Source organism: Labrus mixtus, chromosome 2 (assembly GCF_963584025.1).
Source record: "Labrus mixtus chromosome 2, fLabMix1.1, whole genome shotgun sequence".
NCBI classification, from domain to species: Eukaryota; Metazoa; Chordata; class Actinopteri; order Labriformes; family Labridae; genus Labrus; species Labrus mixtus.
Window position 1 is genome coordinate 14,232,667 of NC_083613.1, and position 23,094 is coordinate 14,255,760.

At 41.9% G+C, this 23,094-nt stretch overlaps 2 protein-coding genes across 3 annotated transcripts in view; one reads left to right on the plus strand and one right to left on the minus strand.

Moving 5' to 3' along the window:
- Positions 1-15,444, minus strand: part of LOC132994413 (cytoplasmic phosphatidylinositol transfer protein 1-like) — a 78,715-nt gene extending 63,271 nt beyond the window's left edge. Inside the window, exon 1 of one of the 2 annotated variants that reach the window (XM_061064754.1) lies at positions 15,120-15,444. In XM_061064754.1, coding sequence (XP_060920737.1) covers positions 15,120-15,167 — 48 coding nt within the window. In that variant the 5' untranslated portion in view covers positions 15,168-15,444. The remainder of the gene's footprint in view (positions 1-15,119) is intronic. The other variant, XM_061064770.1, reaches the window with a different exon arrangement.
- Positions 1-23,094, plus strand: part of psmd12 (proteasome 26S subunit, non-ATPase 12) — a 46,462-nt gene that overhangs the window by 14,989 nt on the left and 8,379 nt on the right. The window contains exons 2-3 of the mRNA XM_061064729.1: positions 22,141-22,279; positions 22,492-22,551. Of these exons, the coding sequence (XP_060920712.1) occupies positions 22,172-22,279; positions 22,492-22,551 (168 nt within the window). The 5' untranslated portion in view covers positions 22,141-22,171. The remainder of the gene's footprint in view (positions 1-22,140; positions 22,280-22,491; positions 22,552-23,094) is intronic.

The window sequence follows — 23,094 nt, forward strand, 5'->3', positions numbered from 1 at the left end:
CAGAAGTAAGTTTAAGCCATGACTGGGAAGTGATACATTATTATTTTACCAGCTAACACTTACAGACGTTGCTGTTTGATGTATTAAATATGAACTTTTGCTAACTTTGGACCTTTCCTAAGGCAGTTTTCACATTGGGCACGATTGTTTCGTACCGTGCTTGAGCACGTTTGCTCCCCCTTCCCCTCTCCCCCCTGGTCTTCATTCACATTGGTAGCATCATTCCGTACCCGAGTACACTTGTGTATGTACACACTCCGATCCAGCAGGGGGCGGTATGCACAACGTTGGTTAGCAAATCTTCCATGAAGCAGAAAGAAGAAGAAGCAACCATGGCAACCACTCACGGGCTGAGTCCATCCTGCTAACTGTGGATGTTTTAGTTACTTCTGAGACGTCAACAACGACCCTCTTCCTACATCCACATCTGCAGCTCAGAGGTTGAAACAGGCCCGTGCTGCACAGATTCAATGGTTTTTGAAGCGTCCGGAGCCGCTTAGAATTACATCATATAGCGCTCAACTTCCTTGTTTGAGTACGGTTGTGTCCACATCTCCTGCGGTCTGTACTCGGGTACACATAAATCGAGCTCCAGACCACCTCTTCAAGTGGACTTGGGCACGGTACCTGAGTACAGTATGTGGGTTCACACTGATCAAATGAACCAGACTTTGGGGTCAAGCATACTCAGATCTGGGCCCAGGTCCCTATAGTGTGAAACCGCCCTAAGACAAAACAACATCACTGTATGAACTCAGCTAAAAGAGAATCATCAGTAAAATAATGGTAGCCATTAAAAACAAATAATTACACTTTGTTCTAGTGGAGATTTGCCTTTACAATGAAAGAAAAAGGCCAAAGGTTAAAAGAAGTATTAATCTCTAATGTGTGAAACTCCACTCTCACTGTGTGTACACAGCTGGGTGGTTCTCAAAGAGACAGCTCCCCTCCTCTGAGGGAAAACCTCACAATAAAGAGTCTACACAGAAAACACCATATGACCAGAACGGTGGCTACAAGTCTCCACTATCAATGAGAAATATGAGAATCACCATCCTCAAATTTAACTTACAGATTGTTGTGTTAAATGCTGCTAAATGCAACCTTGCTGCCATTGGATTTTATTATACCACATCACCAAAACAAGACGAGGTTGTCAACATTTTGGATATTTATAGTAAAATCTGGTGTACAAGAGGCACTTTTAATACCTATTTTTCATCGAAAAAGTTGGCTGCGTCTTATACAGCGGTGTAACTCATATACCAGTAAAAAAAATGCGCCGTCATTACCGAGGGGTGGAACACCACAATTCATTGACTATTTCAATCTGATTGCAAGCTGTGCTGGGACACATCGAGACATTTTACTTTTTAACATCTTTCTCCCTCCCTCAAGCAAACGGTGGCATATTGTTCAGTGAATAAAACTTTTGGAGATCTCTTCTGATTGAAACACTCAAAAATCCCAAATCAGTCAGGCCCTACTTTTTGTTGCAGATATTGTTTGATTTTTAGTAATATCATATCCAGTGTTAAAATTCTGGTATCATCCAAGTAGAGAATAAACTTCTCCATGTAATGCCCGACATGTTTCCTGTTAGAGGAGCTCAAAATCCTGCTGTGAAATTTCCTGATAAACAATGACAAGTGCTCAGGTCCGTCCACTCGTAGGCACTTTGCTGAGTGCAGTAAATGAACGTCTGAAATGTCAAGTAATGTAAAGTGGCATTTAAAGCTTCTTCACTCACATAACTCCATTAACTCCCCCTCATCTCCCATCCAGCCTCTCAGCCTTTACTATAGTGTGCATAATACTCAGACATTACGTTTAAACAAAAGTTCATTCACGATCTTAAGGAGTAAATTAAAGACCAGTCGTTCAGATTCCTCTCTCATGTTAATGAACCTCACATGGTAAAGTGTACCATCATGAGATTCAGTGTAAGCAAAGGGAGCAGCAGCAGCAGCAGCAGCGAGAGGTTTCAGTAAAGATGTCCACGTGAGAGAAGCGACTTTGGTCTTAAGAATCGGCTGCTTTGTCTCTATTTTCAGCCACACGTTACAGATTTAGCAGCCGCCTTCACACTGCGACTGCTGGTAGGAAACGGCTCTTATCGCTCCTGTGATGTGCCGGTGCCGAGATGAAGGGAGACATCTTTTGTTCTCCATCGGGACACGAGGTATGGTTTCATATTTGATCAAGCACGGGCTGCACCACGTTGAAAGTACAGCTGAAGAAAATGAAATTCAGACTATCATAACTCCAATAATCATCTTTAGAAAACACTGCCTTTTTCACACAATGGACAAACGCAGGTAACATGGTCATGAAGAGAATACAGATGGGACAGATTTACCTGCCAATTTGACTTAGAGGTGCGCTGATGGCATGGATGAGTGTAACATGAACGGAAGTTAATTGGCTGGAGAATAAATTCACAGCGGGATAAAAGAAGAAGAAGAAGAAGAAGAAGACAGCAGATCATTGATCCTGCACTTTGACCTTTTAGGAGCATGTTGTGTACCTCAGTTAATCATATTATTTAAGTATCATTATGTGACTGCAACATATCAACTATATCATCGTTATGGTTGGTCAGGTGTAGCAAATCGTTTTGTATCTAATCACATCGTATCATGTTGCATCACATCACATTGTGATGTAATGTTTGGCGTCATACCGTATCATGTAATATCGTATCTTACCAAATCTTATCATGTGGCTCACATTACCCACCCAGATACCATATTGTATCATATCTTAATGTATCGTAGCATATTGCATTTTATTGAACCAACCGACGTACCCGACGCCCAGCCACCACCGTTGATCTGTGTCGCCCCCACATCCACCGCCTGACGTCCAGCCACCACCGTCGTCCCCACAACCACTTTCGTCCTCATTCGTGCACAGGAACGTGAGGGATACAAAGGAGGAATCCTTCCTGCATATTATCCCATATGCTCTTTTGTAAAGTGTCTCGAGATAACACTTGCTATGAATTGGCGCTCTACAAATAATGATTGATTGATATCAAATTGCATTGTATCATACGGCTTGAAATATATTGTATCTTACTGAATCGAATTCCAACGTATTTCATCAAACTGCATCGTATATCATATTGCATGACTTCGCAGCGTATCTTTCTGTATCATAATGTATCGTATCACTTTGCATCACATTGTGAGTTACCCTGGGATTTTAACAGCCGTCTCCTGTGGCTGCAGAGATAAGAGAGACGTGGATGACGACGCATTTCTCTCTTTTTAATTCATTTTGTCCAAGTTGTTTTTTTTAACCAAATTTAATCCACCAATGAACACACACTTGGAAGCAGTGACAGGGCAAAACTTACTTTTACCAGACTGAAATCTTTCTTTGACAGCCCCATGCTGCGACCTGACTTTACATTTCTGTCTTTTCATTTTGTGATATTTTAGGTTGTTTTATACTCTCTGACTTCACCATCACACTGCCCACATTATCGGCCTTATTTGAGCAGCTCAGGACTGGAGTGCTGGATGCTGCCGAGGGAGAACAGGTCGCTGACCAGCTCACGAGGGAGACAATGATGATGTGCCGCCGTGATGTGTCTGTGCGTGTTCAGCGATAGAGACGATCACACTCGTATACTCAAAGTGGGGCTGTGAACAAGAGGGAGGCAAACAGAATTTGTCTCACAGATACGTGAAACAGTCGCTCTCCAGCGTGTGACTGTCACAAAGCGTGACGATCTCATGAGGCTCTCCGGTTATGAAACAGGCAACACGCAAACACACGCGCACACACACAGCCATCTAGGAAATGAGAATGGGCCTCATCCGTGGATAATGGTCCATCACAAGACATGATGGTTTCCTCTAGAAGAGTAAATGGCAGTAAATGGGATGTTGATTGAATCACAGCATTGCCATGTATACCAGATGGCAAAAAGGCTTTGCACCTTACCATGACACCAAAGAAACAAACAGCGTCAACGGGCCCCATTAGTCTAAACAAACCCTGGAGTGGATGGAAGGGGTCGGACCAGGAATAGAAAACACATCATTCTGAATTAATGGAGAGTGGTGCTTTGTCTGCACATCATTTACCTTACAGCTTTAGTGTCCTCTTTGGGCTTTGTTAGGTGTATTCTGAAAGGCTGCAGGATGGTATAATAAAGGGATGCAACGATACAATACACCTCACTAAACAACATATCACAATACTGGGCTCATGACACCGTTTCATCAGGACTGATTGTGCTTCTGGCATTAAAGCAAAGAAAGCTGGAAACAGAAACTGACTTTCTGTCATCTTATATAAGTTGTCTTTCATGTTTTGGAAAAGTTGGGTCAGTAACTGGCTCTAACTGGACGCCGGTGGCCTAGTGCAGTGGTTCTCAACTGGTGGGTCGCAAAAGCCGTTTTCAGTGGGTCTCGAATGTGTGCCTGGGATAAAAATGGTGTCAAAAAGTCTAGAAAGCGCTTTTTAAACTTGTTTGATTTGTTCAGTTTCTTGCCTCCATTACATGTTTTGTAACGTCTACTGCACACTTTTCCATTAAACAAATCTGATTGGTTGTAAAATGTCAAAATTTTGGGTCACGATTTCTCATGGAGGAGTCGGTGGTGGGTCCTGAGGCTAGAGGAGTTGCGAACCACTGGCCTAGTGGATGGTTAGTGTGCACAATGTACAGAGGTTATAGTCCTCAAAGCGGGCCGGACTGGGCACGTCATTTCCAACTCTATATCTCTTCCAAGTTTCCAACTCTAGCCCCACAAGAATTTACAAAAATAATAATAAAGTATGGCTCCAACGTGTAAGTTATCAGTCCAAATCCCTAAAACAAAAAAGCATGTAGCAATCTCTGTGTCTCTTGCATTTGATTGGGCGAGCAGGGTTTCAAATCTGCTGCCCAGTGTGTTATAATTAAATATTTTTTTGGTGACTCAGTCTTCTCAAAGTGGCGCCACTTTACGTGCTGCATGACGTCAGTTGTGCTATTTGTGTCCTGCAATATTTGCACACAGTTTTAGTCTTGAATGGTCTCTGCTGACCTTTCTTCTAAAACAAGACGCTCCTTTTGCGTACACTAAATCTCAGCTCCTGTCCTCCATGTCTTCTTCAGCTTCTGAAGTCAAATAAGTGAAGCTAAGATCTGATAGCTCCCTCAGCTACTAAAAGAGTATCACAATATCTGTTTTGAAATTCTCCATATTTGTATCCATTTTATATTGTATCGTGAGGTATCGTTTAGTTTTAGGTATAAGAAGAAGGGAGCAACGGGTTTAAATTGAAATCCAAATGTGAAGCCTCCGCCGAAAAGCATCCACCGCATTGACCATGACCTCAATCTGTGACCAGAAAAAAGGGATCCCCACTCATGAACTTTAAACCTTTTCTTCAGACGTTACGCATCTTTTATGGAAGATCCCCCAGCCCCCAAAGGACCTCCTTCTTCTTCTTTAATTATTACCTCGCCTGAAAATGATTTTGAAAATCAGTCTTGCTGTCCTCCCGGAGCACGCCGCACGCTTCTTCAGCCTCTGGCAGCCTGTGGATAAGAGCAATAAACTCTGTGGCGTCATGGAAACATACTCAGAGATTTAACCATGGCAACAAGTCTCATTAAAGGGGCCTTATTAAAAGAGGGTCTCAACTTGTGACCAGATTTTTTTTCTCTCTTCAACGTGAAGTCAGTAATCAGGAGAAAGAGACACTAATGAAATGTTCTCATTAATTAATGTTTTGTGCCTTTAATGCAGTGTTGAGTGAAATGGTTCAACACATTAATGTCATGCTTGGCGGATGATTCAATGTCAATACAACATGAACATTTCTGTGTATGGCCTGTGTAGGTTCTCCTGGCTCATAATGAGGCGGTGGAGGTATCTGTCCTACCTGGTTCATGTGTGATCTGCAGAGTCCCTTTGCACCTTTAAGAAAAAGCTAAAGACCCAGCTACAACTTTAATGATATTGATGATGATTACGACTATGTTTAGGATGGTTTTAATGCTGATTTGAACTCTCAAGAACAGCTGTCCATGTTGTTGTTGAGGATATACTAGCTTTTATTACTTAGAAATAAAAAAGTGATCTGGCTCTGGTCACTTCACATCGGACGTAAAGCTGTTTGTTTGAGGCGCCATTAGCCTAGTGGTTAGTGCGAGCATCCCATGTGCAGAGGCTGTGGTCCTCAAATCAGATGGCCCAGGTTCAAATCCAACCTGTGGCTCCTTTCCCGCATCTCATTCCACACTCTCTCTCTCTCTCTCTCCTTGGTTTCTGATTCTATCCACTGTCCTGCCCAAAAATAAACCTTTACCGACGTTGTTTCCTCCTCTCTAGATCTTTGCTTGTGTTGTTCCTACTCTCTGATGTAGATAAAAGCGTCTGATAAATGAGTTGAAGAATTGTAGAATTGAAGTGTACCCCATATGATAAATGGACTTCAGCTTGTTTAGTTCTTTTCTAGTCTCCTGACTCATTCTTGTGTTCTGTTTGTGGCCTAATCTGGCACAAAAAAAAAAAATGTCTTTATTTTTGTCAAAGGAAAACCATGTCATGTAAATAATAAATATCTGGAACTTCCTGCCTGGATGTCAGATTTCACATTCAGCCTCCAAATGTTGAATGCAGAAAAGAAACCTGCAGATAATCCCTGTGGGTGGGGGCACTGGAGGCCTAGGCAGACAGTGGTTAGTTTGCACGCACCATGTTCAGAACCTGTGGTTGTAGAGGCGGGTGGTCCAGGTACGGATCCAGTATGCTGCTCCTTTCCTCACTCTCTCTCTCTCTCTCTCTTATCCAGTGTCCTGTCTCTCTAATAAAGGCACTAAAAGCCCAAAAACAAACCTATATGAAATCCCTGTGCACAATACAACGCAGCACTTTAATCCGATTTGAATACTTCATGGGTCTACTAAAGTACAATAAGTGACTGAGAAATGTTTTTCTGACGTGTGTGTTCAGCTGTGTAGATGAAAGTATGAATCTTAATTGAACTGTATGCAGTTTTGGCAAATGCTGGACACATTGCATTATAAAATATTCATCATCTTTAATGAATTGGCTGAGACTAGTACTTGCAGAAATGCTTATGCTTTGAAAAATGACAGCATGAGCCAACAACCCAGGTGTCCTTCCAGCTGTCCATGGGGGCCATTCATCTCAGCAGCCAGCCCCACATCCTCCCATTTACACCCCCACCCATCCATCCGTCTATCCCCGCCCCCGAGTCAAACTAGCTTAGACTGAACAGCAAAATGTCTTCAGCCTTGTTGGTTGACACCAGTTAGTTAAAGTTAATGGTCCAAAATATGCAGTTTTTGACCCTTACATGGTGGACTTCCATTATTGGGAGTTGGGTTTACGATATGGGTCCAATAGGTCTTTTTTTTGTCGAAATGGCTTCTGCGGGAGAATCTTTGAAATAGAGCCAATTCGCCCCGTCTACTCACAGGGGACACATAAATCATCTCACTGTCCCACTGGGTTCATGTGTACCAAGTCTCACTCAAGTATTTAAGTTCCTCAAAAAACAACTTCCTGTTTCGTGGTGAACTGTGCATCGCCATGGCAACAGCGTTAGAGGCAGGCCTTTCAGTTTCAAGAGGTAGAAAAACCACACTCCTCAGGAAGTCACCTTCCCAATAAGAAGGGGATATAGTAAGTGTACATGTTTCTCATATCTCAATGAAGACGAGCGTGTACAGCAGAGCTATAATAGCTTTAAGTTTGATTGTGCGACATGGTGCTCAAACCACCCGGCACCACAGACTCATAGCAAATATGTACCGTACGCAGATTTTGATGCTCTGGCATGTTCAAAGAAAGGAGAGAAAGGGAAAAAACCGGCAGGCAAAAGGCAAGTAATGATTTGTGGCCTTTAAAGTGAATGGATTGAATCAATAAACACAAACTCATGAATATGCAAAGTGAAGACAGAGGACTTTCATTCTGGGTCAGGGCAGGCTGTCTTGCACTGATTTGAAAAGTAAGCAAGGTGCTCACAAATGTTTGCACCGTTGTGTTGACTGTATGACAGCGTATGTCCAGAAGAGAAGTTCCCACAGCAGATTACAGTCTTAAACAATCACACGTTGTCATAATCCGTCAGTTATCACCAGAGCTAACATCGCATCAAACCGAAGCCAAACAGCTCCATCAAATCCACTGGAAACACAGGTGTGCTCACTTCATTCAGCTCTGAATGGGTTTCTCTTTCACCGGCCTTCGCTGAATGTCAATACGCTCTCAGTCACTACGGTGAAAGGGGGGAGAAAAAAGAGGGGCGGCATGGCCTTCAATAAGTATCAACATTACAGTCTTTCTTAGTACATCTGAGTGAAATTCTAAGCGGTTCTTGTTGCTCTTTTCATCACATAAATGAACCTCTCAGAGCAGGAATTCTCAGATGTGCTGAGGACTTCATATTTATCAAGCAAAGCTTCATAAAGGTGAATACAGTTTGTGAAAGGAGGCGTGCTGCTGGAGTCACACTATGACTCAGGGCAGCCAAAGGTTGGGCGATGTCAGCGCTTTTTTGTTTTTTTTTCCCTTTCCCCCTGTGAGCTTGAAAAACAGCCTGTCAGCCAAAGACGGGGAGGTGTAAGTGAGAGCTACTGCAGCAGAGCGAGAGAGAGAGAGAGAGAGAGATGTAATGGTAGGTAGACAGCAAGAGAAGCAACACATCTATCCGTGTCTCCTGTGATGCATCACCTCTCCATCCTTTCCAGGAAAAAAAAAAAAAAAAAAAAAAAAAGAAGTGGTGCAGTGGCTGATGAATGGCCCCCGCTCACAGGAGGAGAAACAGCAGAGTTAGCCCCGAGGGAGAGAAAAGGGAAAATGATTATTTCTTGGCTAAGTGGTTGTGGTTAGAGTTACATCTAAATCTTGTCAGAGAAGGAACTTTAGACGTACACTCAAACATAGAAGATACATCTGGACTCGACTCTTCCAGCGTAAAGAGGGATTATCCAAACCTGAATGTCTTGATTTGGTTACTCTGACTCATCTTCTGTTTACATAACTGATATTTGACTCAGTGAAAGCCAATATTTCTGTCAGGGTTTATTTTTCATAACTCGGGTATGCTGCAGTTTTAAAATCAAATGTGAGACTTTTTAACAGCTTTTTAAGACCAAAACCATCACTTTGAGAAGAAAACATTACACACACTACTCTATGAGAAGAAAAAAACAAGAGAATGTAAAATGGTTCAGAAGGACCGAAACGTGGTGTGAATTTTCTAATAAATGAGGGGTGCCTTGCAAGATTTTCCCTTTCAAAGAAATATGTGTCCTCTGCACCTTCTTCATGACACAGCTGGATGTGTGAACACCTCCTTTCAGACCGAAACAATGAAAATATTTGACAAGTTTTTCTTCAACACACACAGTCAGGGTTCATGATGAAGGCCAATCCAACTGGTAATCTTTTAAGACCACAATTTCTTGTTTAACAATTTCTATTTTAATGTAATAGTGCATTTTGAACTGCGTGTTTAACCCCATGCACATGAAGAAACTACTGGCTATTACGTCTCAGGCTTCACCCAAAGGCTCCACCATACGTCCCATTCTTTACCGACAATTGGAATGAAGACCTAGGACAAGAGGGAGGGAGAAGAAAGGAGTGACCACCAGGCATGGCACACACCCAGAAGTGCTGAGGGTGACGAAGAGGACAGAGACAGGCGGCTCAGAGGACAGCTCATTCACATTCTGGTATTCCTCAATGATTTCTTTAGCGTGTGCTGATTCCGCTTAACTTGTTTAAACACCGCGCGGACTGCCCGACCCACATCTGCAGGAGTAAGAGTGTGATGACGCAACAGCAGCCAGTAATCTCTACTCAGAGACAATACACTGAGAGACTTGACCTTGCATGTCCCCATGACTCCACATCTAAGTGTACACACACACACACACACACACACACACACACACACACACACACACACACACACACACACACACACACACACACACACACACACACACACACACACACACACACACACACACACACACACACACACACACACACACACACACACACACACACACACACACACACACACACACACACACACACACACACACACACACACACACACACACACACACAGTAAATTAGTGCATGGCCCTGAGGAGTAACAGTTGTCAAAAAAAAAAAACCCAGAACTTCCCTTATCCTCCTCGTCTCCTCCCCTCTTCCTTCCACTTCCCCTCTGCAGCCTGCACAAAGTGGCACATCGCTGCAGACCATCTCTATCCCACCCTTCCTTCTCTCAGTCCGTTCTTTTGCGAACTAAGTGATGATGACATTCTGCTCCGTGTGTGCCGCCATGACAAGCACAATCAGACAAAAACTGTGAAGAGGCTTCAGACCGACTGTTAGGACTGTCAGCAAACAGTGGCCTTCTTTGGATACAGCTTTATGCAAAACAGTAACAGATGCAGTGTCTTTCTTGGCAGTAATGGATGGCCACTCTCCTTAGTGTTTACTTAAGTATGAGACCAAAACGTTCCTATCATTTCTTTAATGAGCCTCCATACAAAGACGTTCCATACAAAGAAAACACATTCATGTAATAAACCAGTGATTCTCAACTGGTGGGTCGGGACACAAAGGTGGGTCATGGAGCTGTATTCAGTGGGTCGCGACTTGCGAGCATGTGCCTGGAAAACCTGGAGTCACACAGTTTGTAAGTATGTTTGTAGCGTTCAGTGTATTGCTTCAGCCGTGCATCGTCTGATGTACAAAACATTTGACTGAAGCTGCAAACTACAAAAACCGCACAATTTTGCATTACGTAAATCTGACTGGCTGAACAACATCAGAAATGTGAGGCGCGGATTTAAAGAGAGGAGTTGGCTTTTTGTTGTTGTTGTTTTTACAGCGACACATTCTGCCTCGTTTGCTCTCCACAAGGACCGTTTTCCTGCTGAAACACTTGTGGATACAAACTTCTCCTGTTGTCACCAACCAGTTATGATACTCTCAGAATTAAAGGATTCCCATCACGATACCACGTCAACATGACTAGAAGTCCTAGTCGCCCCAAATAGGGTAATGTCTTGTTGTTAACTCCTCAAATTGCGAGCAAACTCGTGCACACTGATCAGACGTTTGCACATTGAACAAATACATTTGTCTTCTTCTGTTTTTTCCTTGGACTTTGAATCATGTATTAAGTGTTGATTTTAATCTCATGTCTGTATGAGTGGACCCCGGGAAGAGTAGATGCAACTTAGGAATACTGGACTGAACTTTTGGACAACATGACAAACTACACACAGACACCAGAAAACTTCCGCAGCTAAAGATTCTCACAAAAACACCGAATCAGACTCTGAAGATGAAACCGTGTCCGACCTGTCACTTTGGGGAATGATCGTGCAATTCAATCCTATGATTAAAGTTTGAGCCTTTAATTACACTGTTCTGTCTTCTCTTGATAACCATCTGTTCACTCATCAGAGAGACGTTACAGGAAAGCTCTCGCTGCTCCTCTCGGCGTGACAAAACACGCACAGCGAAGGAAAACGTGTGCATGTGAGCCCACAGAAAGCACACACATGCAATGTCTCACACACACACACACGCGCACACACTAGAAAAGGTATTTCAGAAGACCTGCAAACACTTCTCTCTGTTTGACCACGGGTTTCTGCATGTGCGTGTGGTTAACTGCGTTTTCACTGCTTGTGATGACTAAACATAGACCCTGCAGAAAAAAACAAAACGACTGTTCTTCTCGTAACTTGTACTTGATAACACTTTCATGCAGCCGCTCTGTCAGAGAGCAACAAAGAAAGAGGGACGCAGCTCTTTCCACATCAGTCCAGAGCGATCCCTTGAATTCCTGGAAAGCCTTCTGACTGTCCTCAGAGAAATGGTCATAAAAGTGATGCAGTTTGCAGCAGGTTTTACAAGCCGCTGGATACAAATAGAGCGTCACAGGAGCGGGAGATTAAAAGGAAGGGAACAGTAAACGTCAATGTGTGAAAGGTTAGAAAATCAGCAGCCTTGTATTTACCTTCACTGCTCGCTTTCTCTCTAGAAATGACTTTGTTCAAAAAGCATTGTGACGTTTCTTTAGATTAGAAAACAAATCTGTGCTGACCTGACAACATGTCTCCAAGAGCAGGACTATTATTCCACCTGACTGCCAGCCCATCAACTCTATAAGAAGCACGTCAGCAGCGCCCACGCATCCCAACTACTGTAAACAAGGAAGATGAGAGAGTAAACAGTGGTATGGGCGATGATGTGAAAAGGTGTCTGTCACGTCGTCAGGGCAAAATCATCTTCAGCGTCTAATTTAAGACCGAGTCGTCACACGTAACTGGACAAAATACGCTGTTTGCACACAATGGCCTTTTCTTCCTGCTACGAGCCGTTCAGCCTCATTTGTCAGAGTTTTAACGCCACTAATTGATCTGCATTGTGCTAGTGCCGTTATGTGAAACCAATTAGGCTGCATGAACTGGATGCAGTGCAATTGTTTGAGCAAGGGAGAGAGGATCTGAAAGAGGAAGAAGAGAGCCGAGACCTCCCTCCCCACTTTCAGATGTTAGGGTGAGAATGTGACTCCATATCAGGCCGGAGGGGGGGGGGGGGGGGGGGGCAGAAGGATGGCGAGCGCAGCCTCACTGTGATGCCCAATACCCCGCTGGGCTGTGAAGACGGAGAGGCCACGAGCGATTCTGGCAACAAAACCCACTGTCCCTGTGTCTCTGCGGTGAAGCCCCTCCTCAAGATTAAATATCTTACATGCAGCGATCTTACAGCAGCAGGAACGAGCGCGAGAATTATGCAAGAAGCACATGGACTAGTTATCCTGTGATGGATCCGGAGCTCCATCCCAGTCTAAAAGTGTTCATTTCAGAAGCTCAAAGTTTCATTCTGCTTTCTCTGGAGAGTTTCCTCTGTCCTGTCAGGTTTATGTCTCCAGCTTTTACTTTTGCTGCTAAACTGTGCTGGACGTTTGCTGCTGAGGCATTACTGCACGCACGGAAACAGTGAAATCAGCCTCTTACATCACACAAGTAAAAATAAAACACTGTAAACAAAGGCTCACTCTGTACAGGATCCGGTCTTCCTGCTGAAGTTGGAAGACGCTTGTTTGTCTATTTCAGAGGTTGTTTTTTTTTTTTTATTGATTTAGAGAGAATCCACGAGGAAGATGTTGACGCCTGAAGATGTGAGTTTAGTTGACTTTACATTAGCCATGCTGGCATGTGAGTTAATACTCTCTGTAGTCTTAATTCATGTGAAATGATTCAATATGATTATTGTATATGCTGCAACCCGTAAACAGTGTTGACGCTGAGGAGGCACAGAAGAAGAAGAAGAGGAAGAGGAAGAAGAAGAAGAAGAAGAGGAAGAGGAAGAAGAAGAAGAAGTGGATGTGAGCTGGAAAGAGAGCGATCGCTGAATAATACAAGGTGTAAATGTACAGTGTGTGGTCAAGTGCCATCTGAAGAAAACACATTGTAATGCAGCTGCAGGTATAAAGAGGGTCTACTTTGTCTTCCAGCTGGATGTCCTGCCACTTCAAAACTCATTCCGGCGCCACATGGCTGAAACTACAATTCAGTGATCTCACAATGACCACTTCAAGGATGCACGTCAGTGAAGACTTTTGGACCAGTCTATCATACAAACTCAGGTCGTCATGGTATCAGACTTACCATCCAATTCATCAATATTGATACCACTAGCAAACCACAGCCACAAAAATACTACTAGTACTAGCCGACCAATTGTCGGGGGCTTTGTTGTTTTTTCAAACATAACTTTTCATGAAAACTCCTGCCTATGTTGCACGAATACATTTTGCAACAGCTCTCTCTTTTTCTTGAGGGAGCTTTTGAGTTCAAATTTGACTGAGTGCCTGCATTTATTCTGCATATTTTCAGGACTTTCCGATACTATCGATCGTTAAAATAACAGAGTTTGAATCATTTTTAAAAGACATGATATCAAAAAGTATCGAAAATGACATCCTTGACACAAAACACTGAAAGCCGCTCAGAGCAGATGAAATCATTTACCCGACCGGGTTAATGATGTTTTTAGTGCCGATACCGTAAAGTGACGCAGATATCTCGGCTGATATCTTTCTTAGATCTCTCTTCGATCTTTAGAGATCAATTGATGTATTTATATTCACACATATTTATCGCGTTGCTCCCTCAAACGCAGTTATCAAACAAAGATTTCTAATTTACACAAAAGTAGATTAGACACATATTGGAGAAAATTTGCATATATCGACAGTCACTTGATGTTCTAATATCAGTCGATATTATCGGCCAGCCGATTAATCAGTCGGGTTCTATAGGATTTATATTTCTTACTTTAATTTCTTATTTTTGCTTGATGTTATTATTTCTTCTGGATCTTACTTTAATAACATGTCATCTGTCTTCTTCTCTGTGATTGATAATAGATAATAATGATTTTTAAATGTCTTTTTTCCCTTTGTCGTGATGCTTTTAATGACTTTGTTGAAGCATTTTGATTCACTTTATTGCTGAAATATATCAACAACACACAATGTGAAGAGTATGCCTACTAGTTTGTTGGTATCTCTCTTTAAACTTAATCATTAAGTGTGACTCAAGAGTTTTTCAGTGGTGAGAATGTATCTAAAAGTAGTTATCAGTCTAAGTGGGGATTACGTGAAAGCGGTGTGACTAAAAACACAGTCTCACGGAGAATTGACACTTTGTAGTGACAGGAAGAGAAATGAAAAGAAACATTAAGACTTAAGTCCATCTGATTTGTATTAAGTGAAATGAAAAGAAACATTAAGACTTAAGTCCATCTGATTTGTATTAAGTGAAATGAAAAGAAACATTAAGACTTAAGTCCATCTGATTTGTATTAAGTGAAATGAAAAGAAACGTGAAGACTTAAGTCCATCTGATTTGTATTAAGTGAAATGAAAAGAAACGTGAAGACTTAAGTCCATCTGATTTGTATTAAGTGAAATGAAAAGAAACGTGAAGACTTAAGTCCATCGTGCCACATGTCTGCGACTGTCAGTGCTGAACCTTCATCTGCGTTAAAAAGACATAAATAAGAAGTGTAGGAAATGTGTTTTAAACTCACCTCCTCCACTGTGAGAGGCATACATATCCTGTACTCCTTCAGCAACATCTTTCTTCCCCCCTCGGCGCTTCTCTCGTATAGTATTCACTTATGTGTCAAACCGAGTCGGTGCTCCTCCGCCGGGCTCGACGGGATGTGTGTAATGTCTGGAGAGACGTGTCAGCACATGTGGGGACGATGGTTGGTCCTGGTTATGAAAAACACCCCGAGTTACGATTGACTTCTTTCATCGGAACCAGCGGACAGTCTCTCCGGTCAGAAACGTGAGAGCAGAAATGAGCTCGGTTCAGGGTTGTCCCCTCCTTTCCTTTCACGCTGCGGAGTCAAGGTAACGGTGAACAGCCAAGAGCAGGACCGGAAACGTTTAGAGATCAGGGTTTCAGAATAAGAGGCGGATATTTGCCACGTTAGAAGAAGTCCTATCTTTCTAGTTTCGTCCAGTGGCTATTCTAGACTCAGTTGGGGCCCTCAGCAAAAAACAGTTGTAGGGCCCTCCAACCAGCGTTTATTTTAAAAAATAAAAATAAAAAAAACAGATTTATTTTTGGGCGTTTTGTGCCTTTATTGTCGAGATAGGACAGTGGATAGAGTCAGAAATCAAGGAGAGAGAGTGGGGAATGACATGCAGGAAAGGAGCCACAGGTCAGATTTGAACCTGGGCCGCCCGCTTAGAGGACCACAGCCTCCATACATGGGGCACGCACACTAACCACTGCACCACCTGCACCACAACCAGTGTTTATTTCTGACAGTGTCCCGACACTTACCTACACTTCTTCCTTTTTTCTCTCCTATATAGACAGATAATTCCTCTACTTTTTTTAAATTGAATTTCATTCAAAAACTCTGGTTTCCACGTAATGAATGCGACCCTATGCAGGGCAACGAGTGTGAGTGATGTCAGATGTGGCCCCCTAGGGAGGATTCCTACTATCATTAGAAATGTGCACATCTTGGCCCACTGCTATGGTTTAAAGTTTGGCAGCCCTCAGGGGCCCCCCTGGTGGTCTGGGGCCCCAAGCAGTTGCCTGCTTTGCCTGTTGACAAGCATCGCCTCTGGTTTCATCTCAGTGTTTGTTTTGTAAGCTACAGCCTTTTTTAATTTAGTATGGAAAGAAGATCAGGTTTTATAGCAGCCTGATACACTAGAGAGGTTGCAAAAAATGTCCAATACTTCGATGATGAACTCATTCAGCACAATTAAAAAAAACATTTCAGGCACTACTCACTCACTCTCCATCTACAAAGCAATTTAAAAAGTGTGCAGGAGATTTTTGAAATATTTGTTAATCAAAAACAAAAACAAAATCTCAATATTGAGTGTCTACTACTATTTTTGTTGCCATGGTATCCAAACTGGTATAAATATCATCGGATTTTGAATTTCTGGTTGTGACGACCTTATTTCTATTCAAGGGAAGGAACTGCACAAAGCCTCATTTATTTTTGTAATTTAATTTAATTTTTTTATTGAGTTCACCTAAATACAATTTCAACTGAGGAAAGTGTGATTGGTTATTTTTTCTGCTTTTATCTAAGCAGGTGTACAGGTCTGCACAAAAGGCAAAGTCCAATGTGGAAAAATTAAGCCAATGGTTGAATCTCGATGTCTTTCCTAAACCTTGAGCCCTTACGGACTTAATTGACGTCACCTGGAAAGTGATTGAGTGCACGAGGCTGAAAGAGCTCCAGTGGTTTAATACGAATGAGACAGCACTTTGCGACTTCTCTGTTCTACTTAATATAGGCCTATGTGTACATTTCTTCATTGTGGGATAAATAAAGGCATATCGATATATAATATGCTCTCTGTCTCTCTTGTTTTTGTTTATAGACTGGCAGTAGAGTTATGAATTAGCTGTAGTTTCCAAACATACTTTTTTGGTAGACTGTAAATAGAGCGTGGTTTCACCTTCCTGCTTTTTTACTGTCTCTCCCTTTTTTTCATTTAATGGTGTTTGTTTATCTTTCCATTCTTCCGGGCCTTTCCGCAAGAATGGAAAGATAAACAAACAAAAATGTTTACCACCAGGTTAACTAGTTTGGTCTGAATAGCTCATGTCTTTATTGGTACACATTGTATGTGGGGAAATTTCTTTATACCTATGCGTTTAGATTATTCAAAGGCTGAGAGTTATGCATACATTTGCATAATTAGGAGTGTGTTGTTTCTGTCTGCCGGGGAGCTACAGAGCCGCAATAACTCCAACTCTCTGCCTGTTACAGGATTGACCGTCACTTAGGTGAAGGTATTTCCAATATAGTGGCCGCCTTTGTTCAGCTTCCAAGTGCCTCTCCAGACAACAATGGGTGACGTCACTAAGACTACGTCCATGATTTATACAGTCCATGGCATGTTAATCAAGCAGCTTTTTTTTTTTTACACATAATTAATAAGACTATAGCACCTTAATTAGTTTGAAAATATATGAAGGTCGATAAATACAGTCTTAATGTTGATGTGGTGTCAGTTTAGGTAACGTTACTGACGTTTTTAATTAGGCTATTCTAAAGAGACCATTAGTTTGAAAAGTGTATGACCGGATGTGACAGTGACTTATGCCGGTGGGCTTCACATGGCTGTCTTTTTAACACCGTTAGAAGTAAATCTCCACATTACTGAGACAGAAAATGTTTGCTTTTTTTAAAGTGCTGATTCGTTCACTCCCTCCTGCACATACACAACATTTGAACTCGACTCTTCTCAGAGGATCAGGACTAAAACACTCCTCGACTTGAATCAGAGGAAACTAAATGTCTCCGCTTTCTCCGGTTCGTCTCCTGGACACTTGAAAAGGCAGCCTGCAGAGGCATCGGAAAATTTAAGCGGTTAACAGCAGCCCCAGCCCCCCTTTCCTGCCTCTGCAAGGCCCGCTGAAATACGACGCTGTAGGCGACTCGGTGGAAACATCGGCTGACACAACCACAGGAAACATCAGCTCACTGCTGCAAACTCTCCGCGCATCTGTCTCTCTCTCTCTCTCTCTGTCTCTGTCGATGTTATATAAACCACACAGTTCACATCAGGGTGTTAACGAGTGCGTTTCTTCACAACCGGTTTCACATCACGTTCAAAGTGAAGTCAGCCAACATTTACCAAACACAGACTCTCCTTGTTGACTGATTTGAGAAAACATTTTCTCTAAATATGTAAACCAACATAGGCCTAAATAACACCCATAGGCTAATAAACAAAAATAAAATAACTACATAGAAATGATCAATCTGTTGTTGAGAGTCCTGTTTTGTTTGTAGGTCTAAAACAGACAACAGATGTTGTTTCATCACAAGCTGAAAAGTCCTTCAGGGAGCTTTAAAGGGGACATATTATGAAAAATCCACTCTTACAGTGTTTTTGAACATATATTTGGGTAACCTGAGTGTCTACTGACCCACAAAATGTGAAATAAATCCATCCAGTCCTTTGTTTGTGGTCTGCATAAGTCTTACAACACAGAGAAAAATGCTCCGTTTCAAATGTGCTCTCCTTGTGACATCACAGTGGGATTCTGGTAAAAAAAAAAAAAAAAAAAAAAAAACCTCCCCGCCCCTGGTGTCTCCACCCATGGACTCCATACCCAGTCTAGAGCAAAACTTTTGCGCAGGTCTGCCATTTTTAGTCTCGATACAGAGTGATGTCTATGGGGAAAACTCAAAACTCTTTACATTTAAAGAGACACACACACCAAAAGGGAGCGTTCTGAGAGAGCTGGTTCATACAGGGTCACAAACCTCCTCTGGTGCTTGATTCATGTTATATTTTGACCAAAGCACAGCACAGATGTTTCAATAGCCGTTTTCACATATGCACTCCAGATAATATCTAGATATTTACAGGAGGACTTCTCCGGAGATTCTCCAGACCTAGCCGTTCACATATGCTCCTCACAGCGGGGGGCTTTCCCTGTCAGAGGGGAGGGGGGCGCGGGGGATTTCTCGAGGTAAGACGTGACATAAATAAACAACGTGGAAGTAGCAGCCGAAGCAACAGAGTCCGCTACACGACGCTATAATGAGAATATTATATTGTAATCTAATGGAATGACAACATCCACAAAAGAGTGGAGAACAACATACTGACGAACAGAAAACATAATGCAGCCGTTCAATTACGTGCACGGAGATCGTAGTGGTCGCGTGCAGACACTTTATGCAGTCACTGTATATAAACGTCACTCTCTTTCTATTGGCTCGAGTTGAAACCTCTGGAGTATATGCTGCCGTGTTCAGAGACATATATGTGGTAAGATATCTGGAAAAACAATGATTGTCGCAATCAAACAAAGATTTTATTCATTTTCTCTGACGCATTGCATAAATAATACCTTAAATTTAGAACAGTTTTTTCCCTTCTGACATTCTGTGTTTATCTCGTTCTCAAAAAAACCCAGAAGCTATGGGACACTGGCTGGCTTTCATCTAGTTTTGACCTCATAATGACCCGGCGGTTTCAGTAAGGTCTGTGTTGATTAAAAAGGAGATTAGAGCCTGATGTCGTCTGAACGGTTGCATCAATGGTACCAAACAAATCTGTGAGCTCTAAAACGGGCAAACCGAGTCCCACCTCTGACCTGCTTTTCAGCAGAGAAGGACTGTTTTTGTAAAACATCAGGAGTGGATGAACCGTGTTTTTTTTTTTGTCGAGTGAAATATGTGAACCGCAGAAAGGTGTAAACATGTAAATTAAGTCTTATTGAGAATCAGAAACGTATAGTATCCTAATTTACAGTATCATGTTATATCAAACCTCACAGGCCACATCCTATCTTATCATATCATTTAGCATTGAATCTTATCTTCATATCGTGTCATGGCATGGAAGGCCTATGGTATGGTATGCTTTCTATGGTATGGTATAGTATATAACCTATCATTTCGTATGATATCATATGTTATGGTATGGTATGAACGGTACGGTACGGTATGGTATTGTGTATTATTTCATTCTATATCATATGATTTGTTATGGTATGGTATCTTTGGCATGGTGTGGAAGACCTATGGTATCTCGATATCTTTGATATGGTATGGTATGGTATGGTATGGTATGGTATGGTATTGAATCCAATTATTTCCTTCTATATCATATGGTTTGGTATCGTGTGGTACGTTATGGTATCTTTGATATGGTATGGTAGTGTTTGGTATGGTAGGCCTATGGTATTGTTAGTATGGTATGAAATGATACGCTCTTGTGTCTTCTTGGACCTGGTCCGGTAAAGCCCATAATTAAAATGACTGGTTTTAAAAAAGCTAGTAAAAATGACCATGGAGGCAATGATGATGATACCATTGATGATACCATACTTTTCCCAGTATTTTTTTATGTCTGAAAATGGTGCAAAATGCCCTGAGAAAGAGCCTTTGTAATCAGAGTTCTTTTTCCACATCGTCACTGAGAGTAAGGTCTTACTGAAATCATCTTTATTTGATGACGCCTCTGAGGTCACTGCTGAGCCTGCTTTGGGAACACACTGATCCTAGTTCAGGGCTTAAGGCCTTTCTTTGTCACGAGCAGGAAAATCGCTGACCCACATTAGCCTTATTTATGGGGACGTTAGGAGCCTTTCAAAGCAATGAACTGTGTGAAGACAGGAATGAAATCTGCTGACATTAAAGTGACACCTGCTGGCAGACTGGGGTCATTGCACTCCTGGCTCATTCTCAAGATCACGTTCATTCACAAAGTTCTCCATTCATTCTGACCATTTGATTGATAAGTAAAGGACGAGAGGGCAAAGAGAGAGCAGCAGCAGTGTTAGCATTTCCAACATAATATTTAAGTTTGATCCGATTGGGAACAATTATGAAAGCAAAGCTCAGGTTGAAGAAGGAAACCTCGATAATCATCCCCCTGCCTTGGTTTTTCTTCTTCTTGTGTGCGTACAGACGATATTAAGTTATTTAAATACTGCAAAATGGATTACATTATTTTTCTTATAATACCAAAATGTTGTATTTTCAGCATTATTTATCCAAACTTTAAACAGATCTTTCTTACTTTCTCACAAACAGCTGTTAAAATGTCAAACAGAACAGTGTGGCTTCAATTTAACATTTTAAAGTTATATATTTTAATTTTAGTAGTTAAATACTGATTTAGCTTAACTGCAATAAAAATAATCTGCTCAATTATGATCTTCTCTGAACATACATTTTTCAAATTATTCCCGTATCTACATTAATTCATTTGTTTTAAAAACTATTGTAAAGTTTTGTACGGATGCCCTACGCTTACGGAGGTCTTGAGCAGACATGCATCAATACTTTATATTTAACTCCTTTTTCCCATGATAACGAGAGCATTTTGGTTGTTTTCTTGAGCCCAGAACATATTAATCCCGGGATAATAACGCTAGTTTTCCAGCGATAACAATTTAATTTCCCCAGATCTCAGGAAAAGGCTGAAATTAACTGGCGTTGTTATCTCCAGAACACAACCAAAATGTACTTTTCAAGGTAAAATACAATAAATGGATGTATGTTTTTCTATGATAAATAGTCGGCAAAATGTTGGTTGTTTGATTGAGATCTCGAATTAATTATCCCGTTATCCACACACAATATAAATCTCTTGTGCGTACAAATTTTCATTTCAATAGGCTATATTAATGTATTTACAGTCTATGGTTATAGACTGTAAATATGAATAAATGAATATAGCCTATTGTGCGCACAAGATTTTTTGGTTTTGTTTACTTTTTTGGGACTTCAGGGGCTCCGTAAGCTACACTTGTCCACAACGATATGGTGCCATTACAATCCAATAAAACATTTTAAGAAATGAATTTCCACATAAAAGACTGACTAACCCTGCAGAGAAACAAAATGTGGACCTCTGTAACGCCTGACTTCCATTGTAAAAAAAAAAAAAAGCGGGTCCTCGCGGGGTCCTTCAGGCGCCTCGGACTCCTATTCGGCTCTCTCCTCTGATTGGTCGAATCCCCGTTTCGTTCGAATGACAAGCAAAATAGTTGCTGCTAGGCTGAGTTAGGTCGGACAGAAAAGAAGAGTAGCATATCGTCCGTTATCGTAACCTACAAACCACAACCATGTCCGAGGAGCGAGCCGAGAGATCCGACGGGAAGATGGTGAAGATGGAGATCGACTACAGCCCGACTGTCGACCAGCGTCTCCCGGAATGCGAGAAAATGGCGAAAGTAAGCCCGAGTGTGAAAGAGGCCAGCCCGGCTGAGTCATGGTGCATCAGTGCGTTAGCATGAGAGCTAGCGGCACATCCCGTATCCTGTACACTGAGCCTAAATTATCCACAAATGTTACTTTAAAAGTCAATGTCGTTACCCTGTTTCACCAAAACACTCTTACAGTCATCTACCTGTTTATTGTAATGATAATGTGTTTTCTTCCTCAGGAGGGCAAGCTGCAGGAGGCCATTGAGAGCTTGTTGTCATTGGAGAAGCAAACCAGGACGGTAAGTTATGATGTCATTTTAGTCTAACAATCAGAATCACCTTTATTCACCAGGTATGTTCGCACGAGCAGGGTTAACTTTGCTCTCTATGCAAATAATATCTACGAGCCTACATTATACCAATGGTTTTCAACAGGTCTACCTTCAGGACCCATCACTACCTCTTTATCTAAACCTCAGTTATTAACCTCTTATTGGTGAGAATTAGAAAACTAAGACTTGTGTGCTATGTTCAGAGATGAGAGAACAATGTGAATTGCGATAAACACAAGTAAAGAATGCATAATAGCTCTAACTCAGTTCTGGTCTGTTTGCTGTTCTTCAGCAGTAGATTGGTGTTGTAACATAGCCCTTCTTAATCACCCTTTTTTTTCCTCCATTAAATTAGCACTGATCAGTCTGAGTGTAGCGGACGGTTAGCTTTAACCAAGCCGGTCTTGAAGAATAAAGCCAATGTGGAAAGTGCAAAATCCTGCAGTTTGTCTAGTGTTCGCTTGAGGCAGGCTCCAGAAACCCTGAGAGTCATACAAGCACCACAAGCTG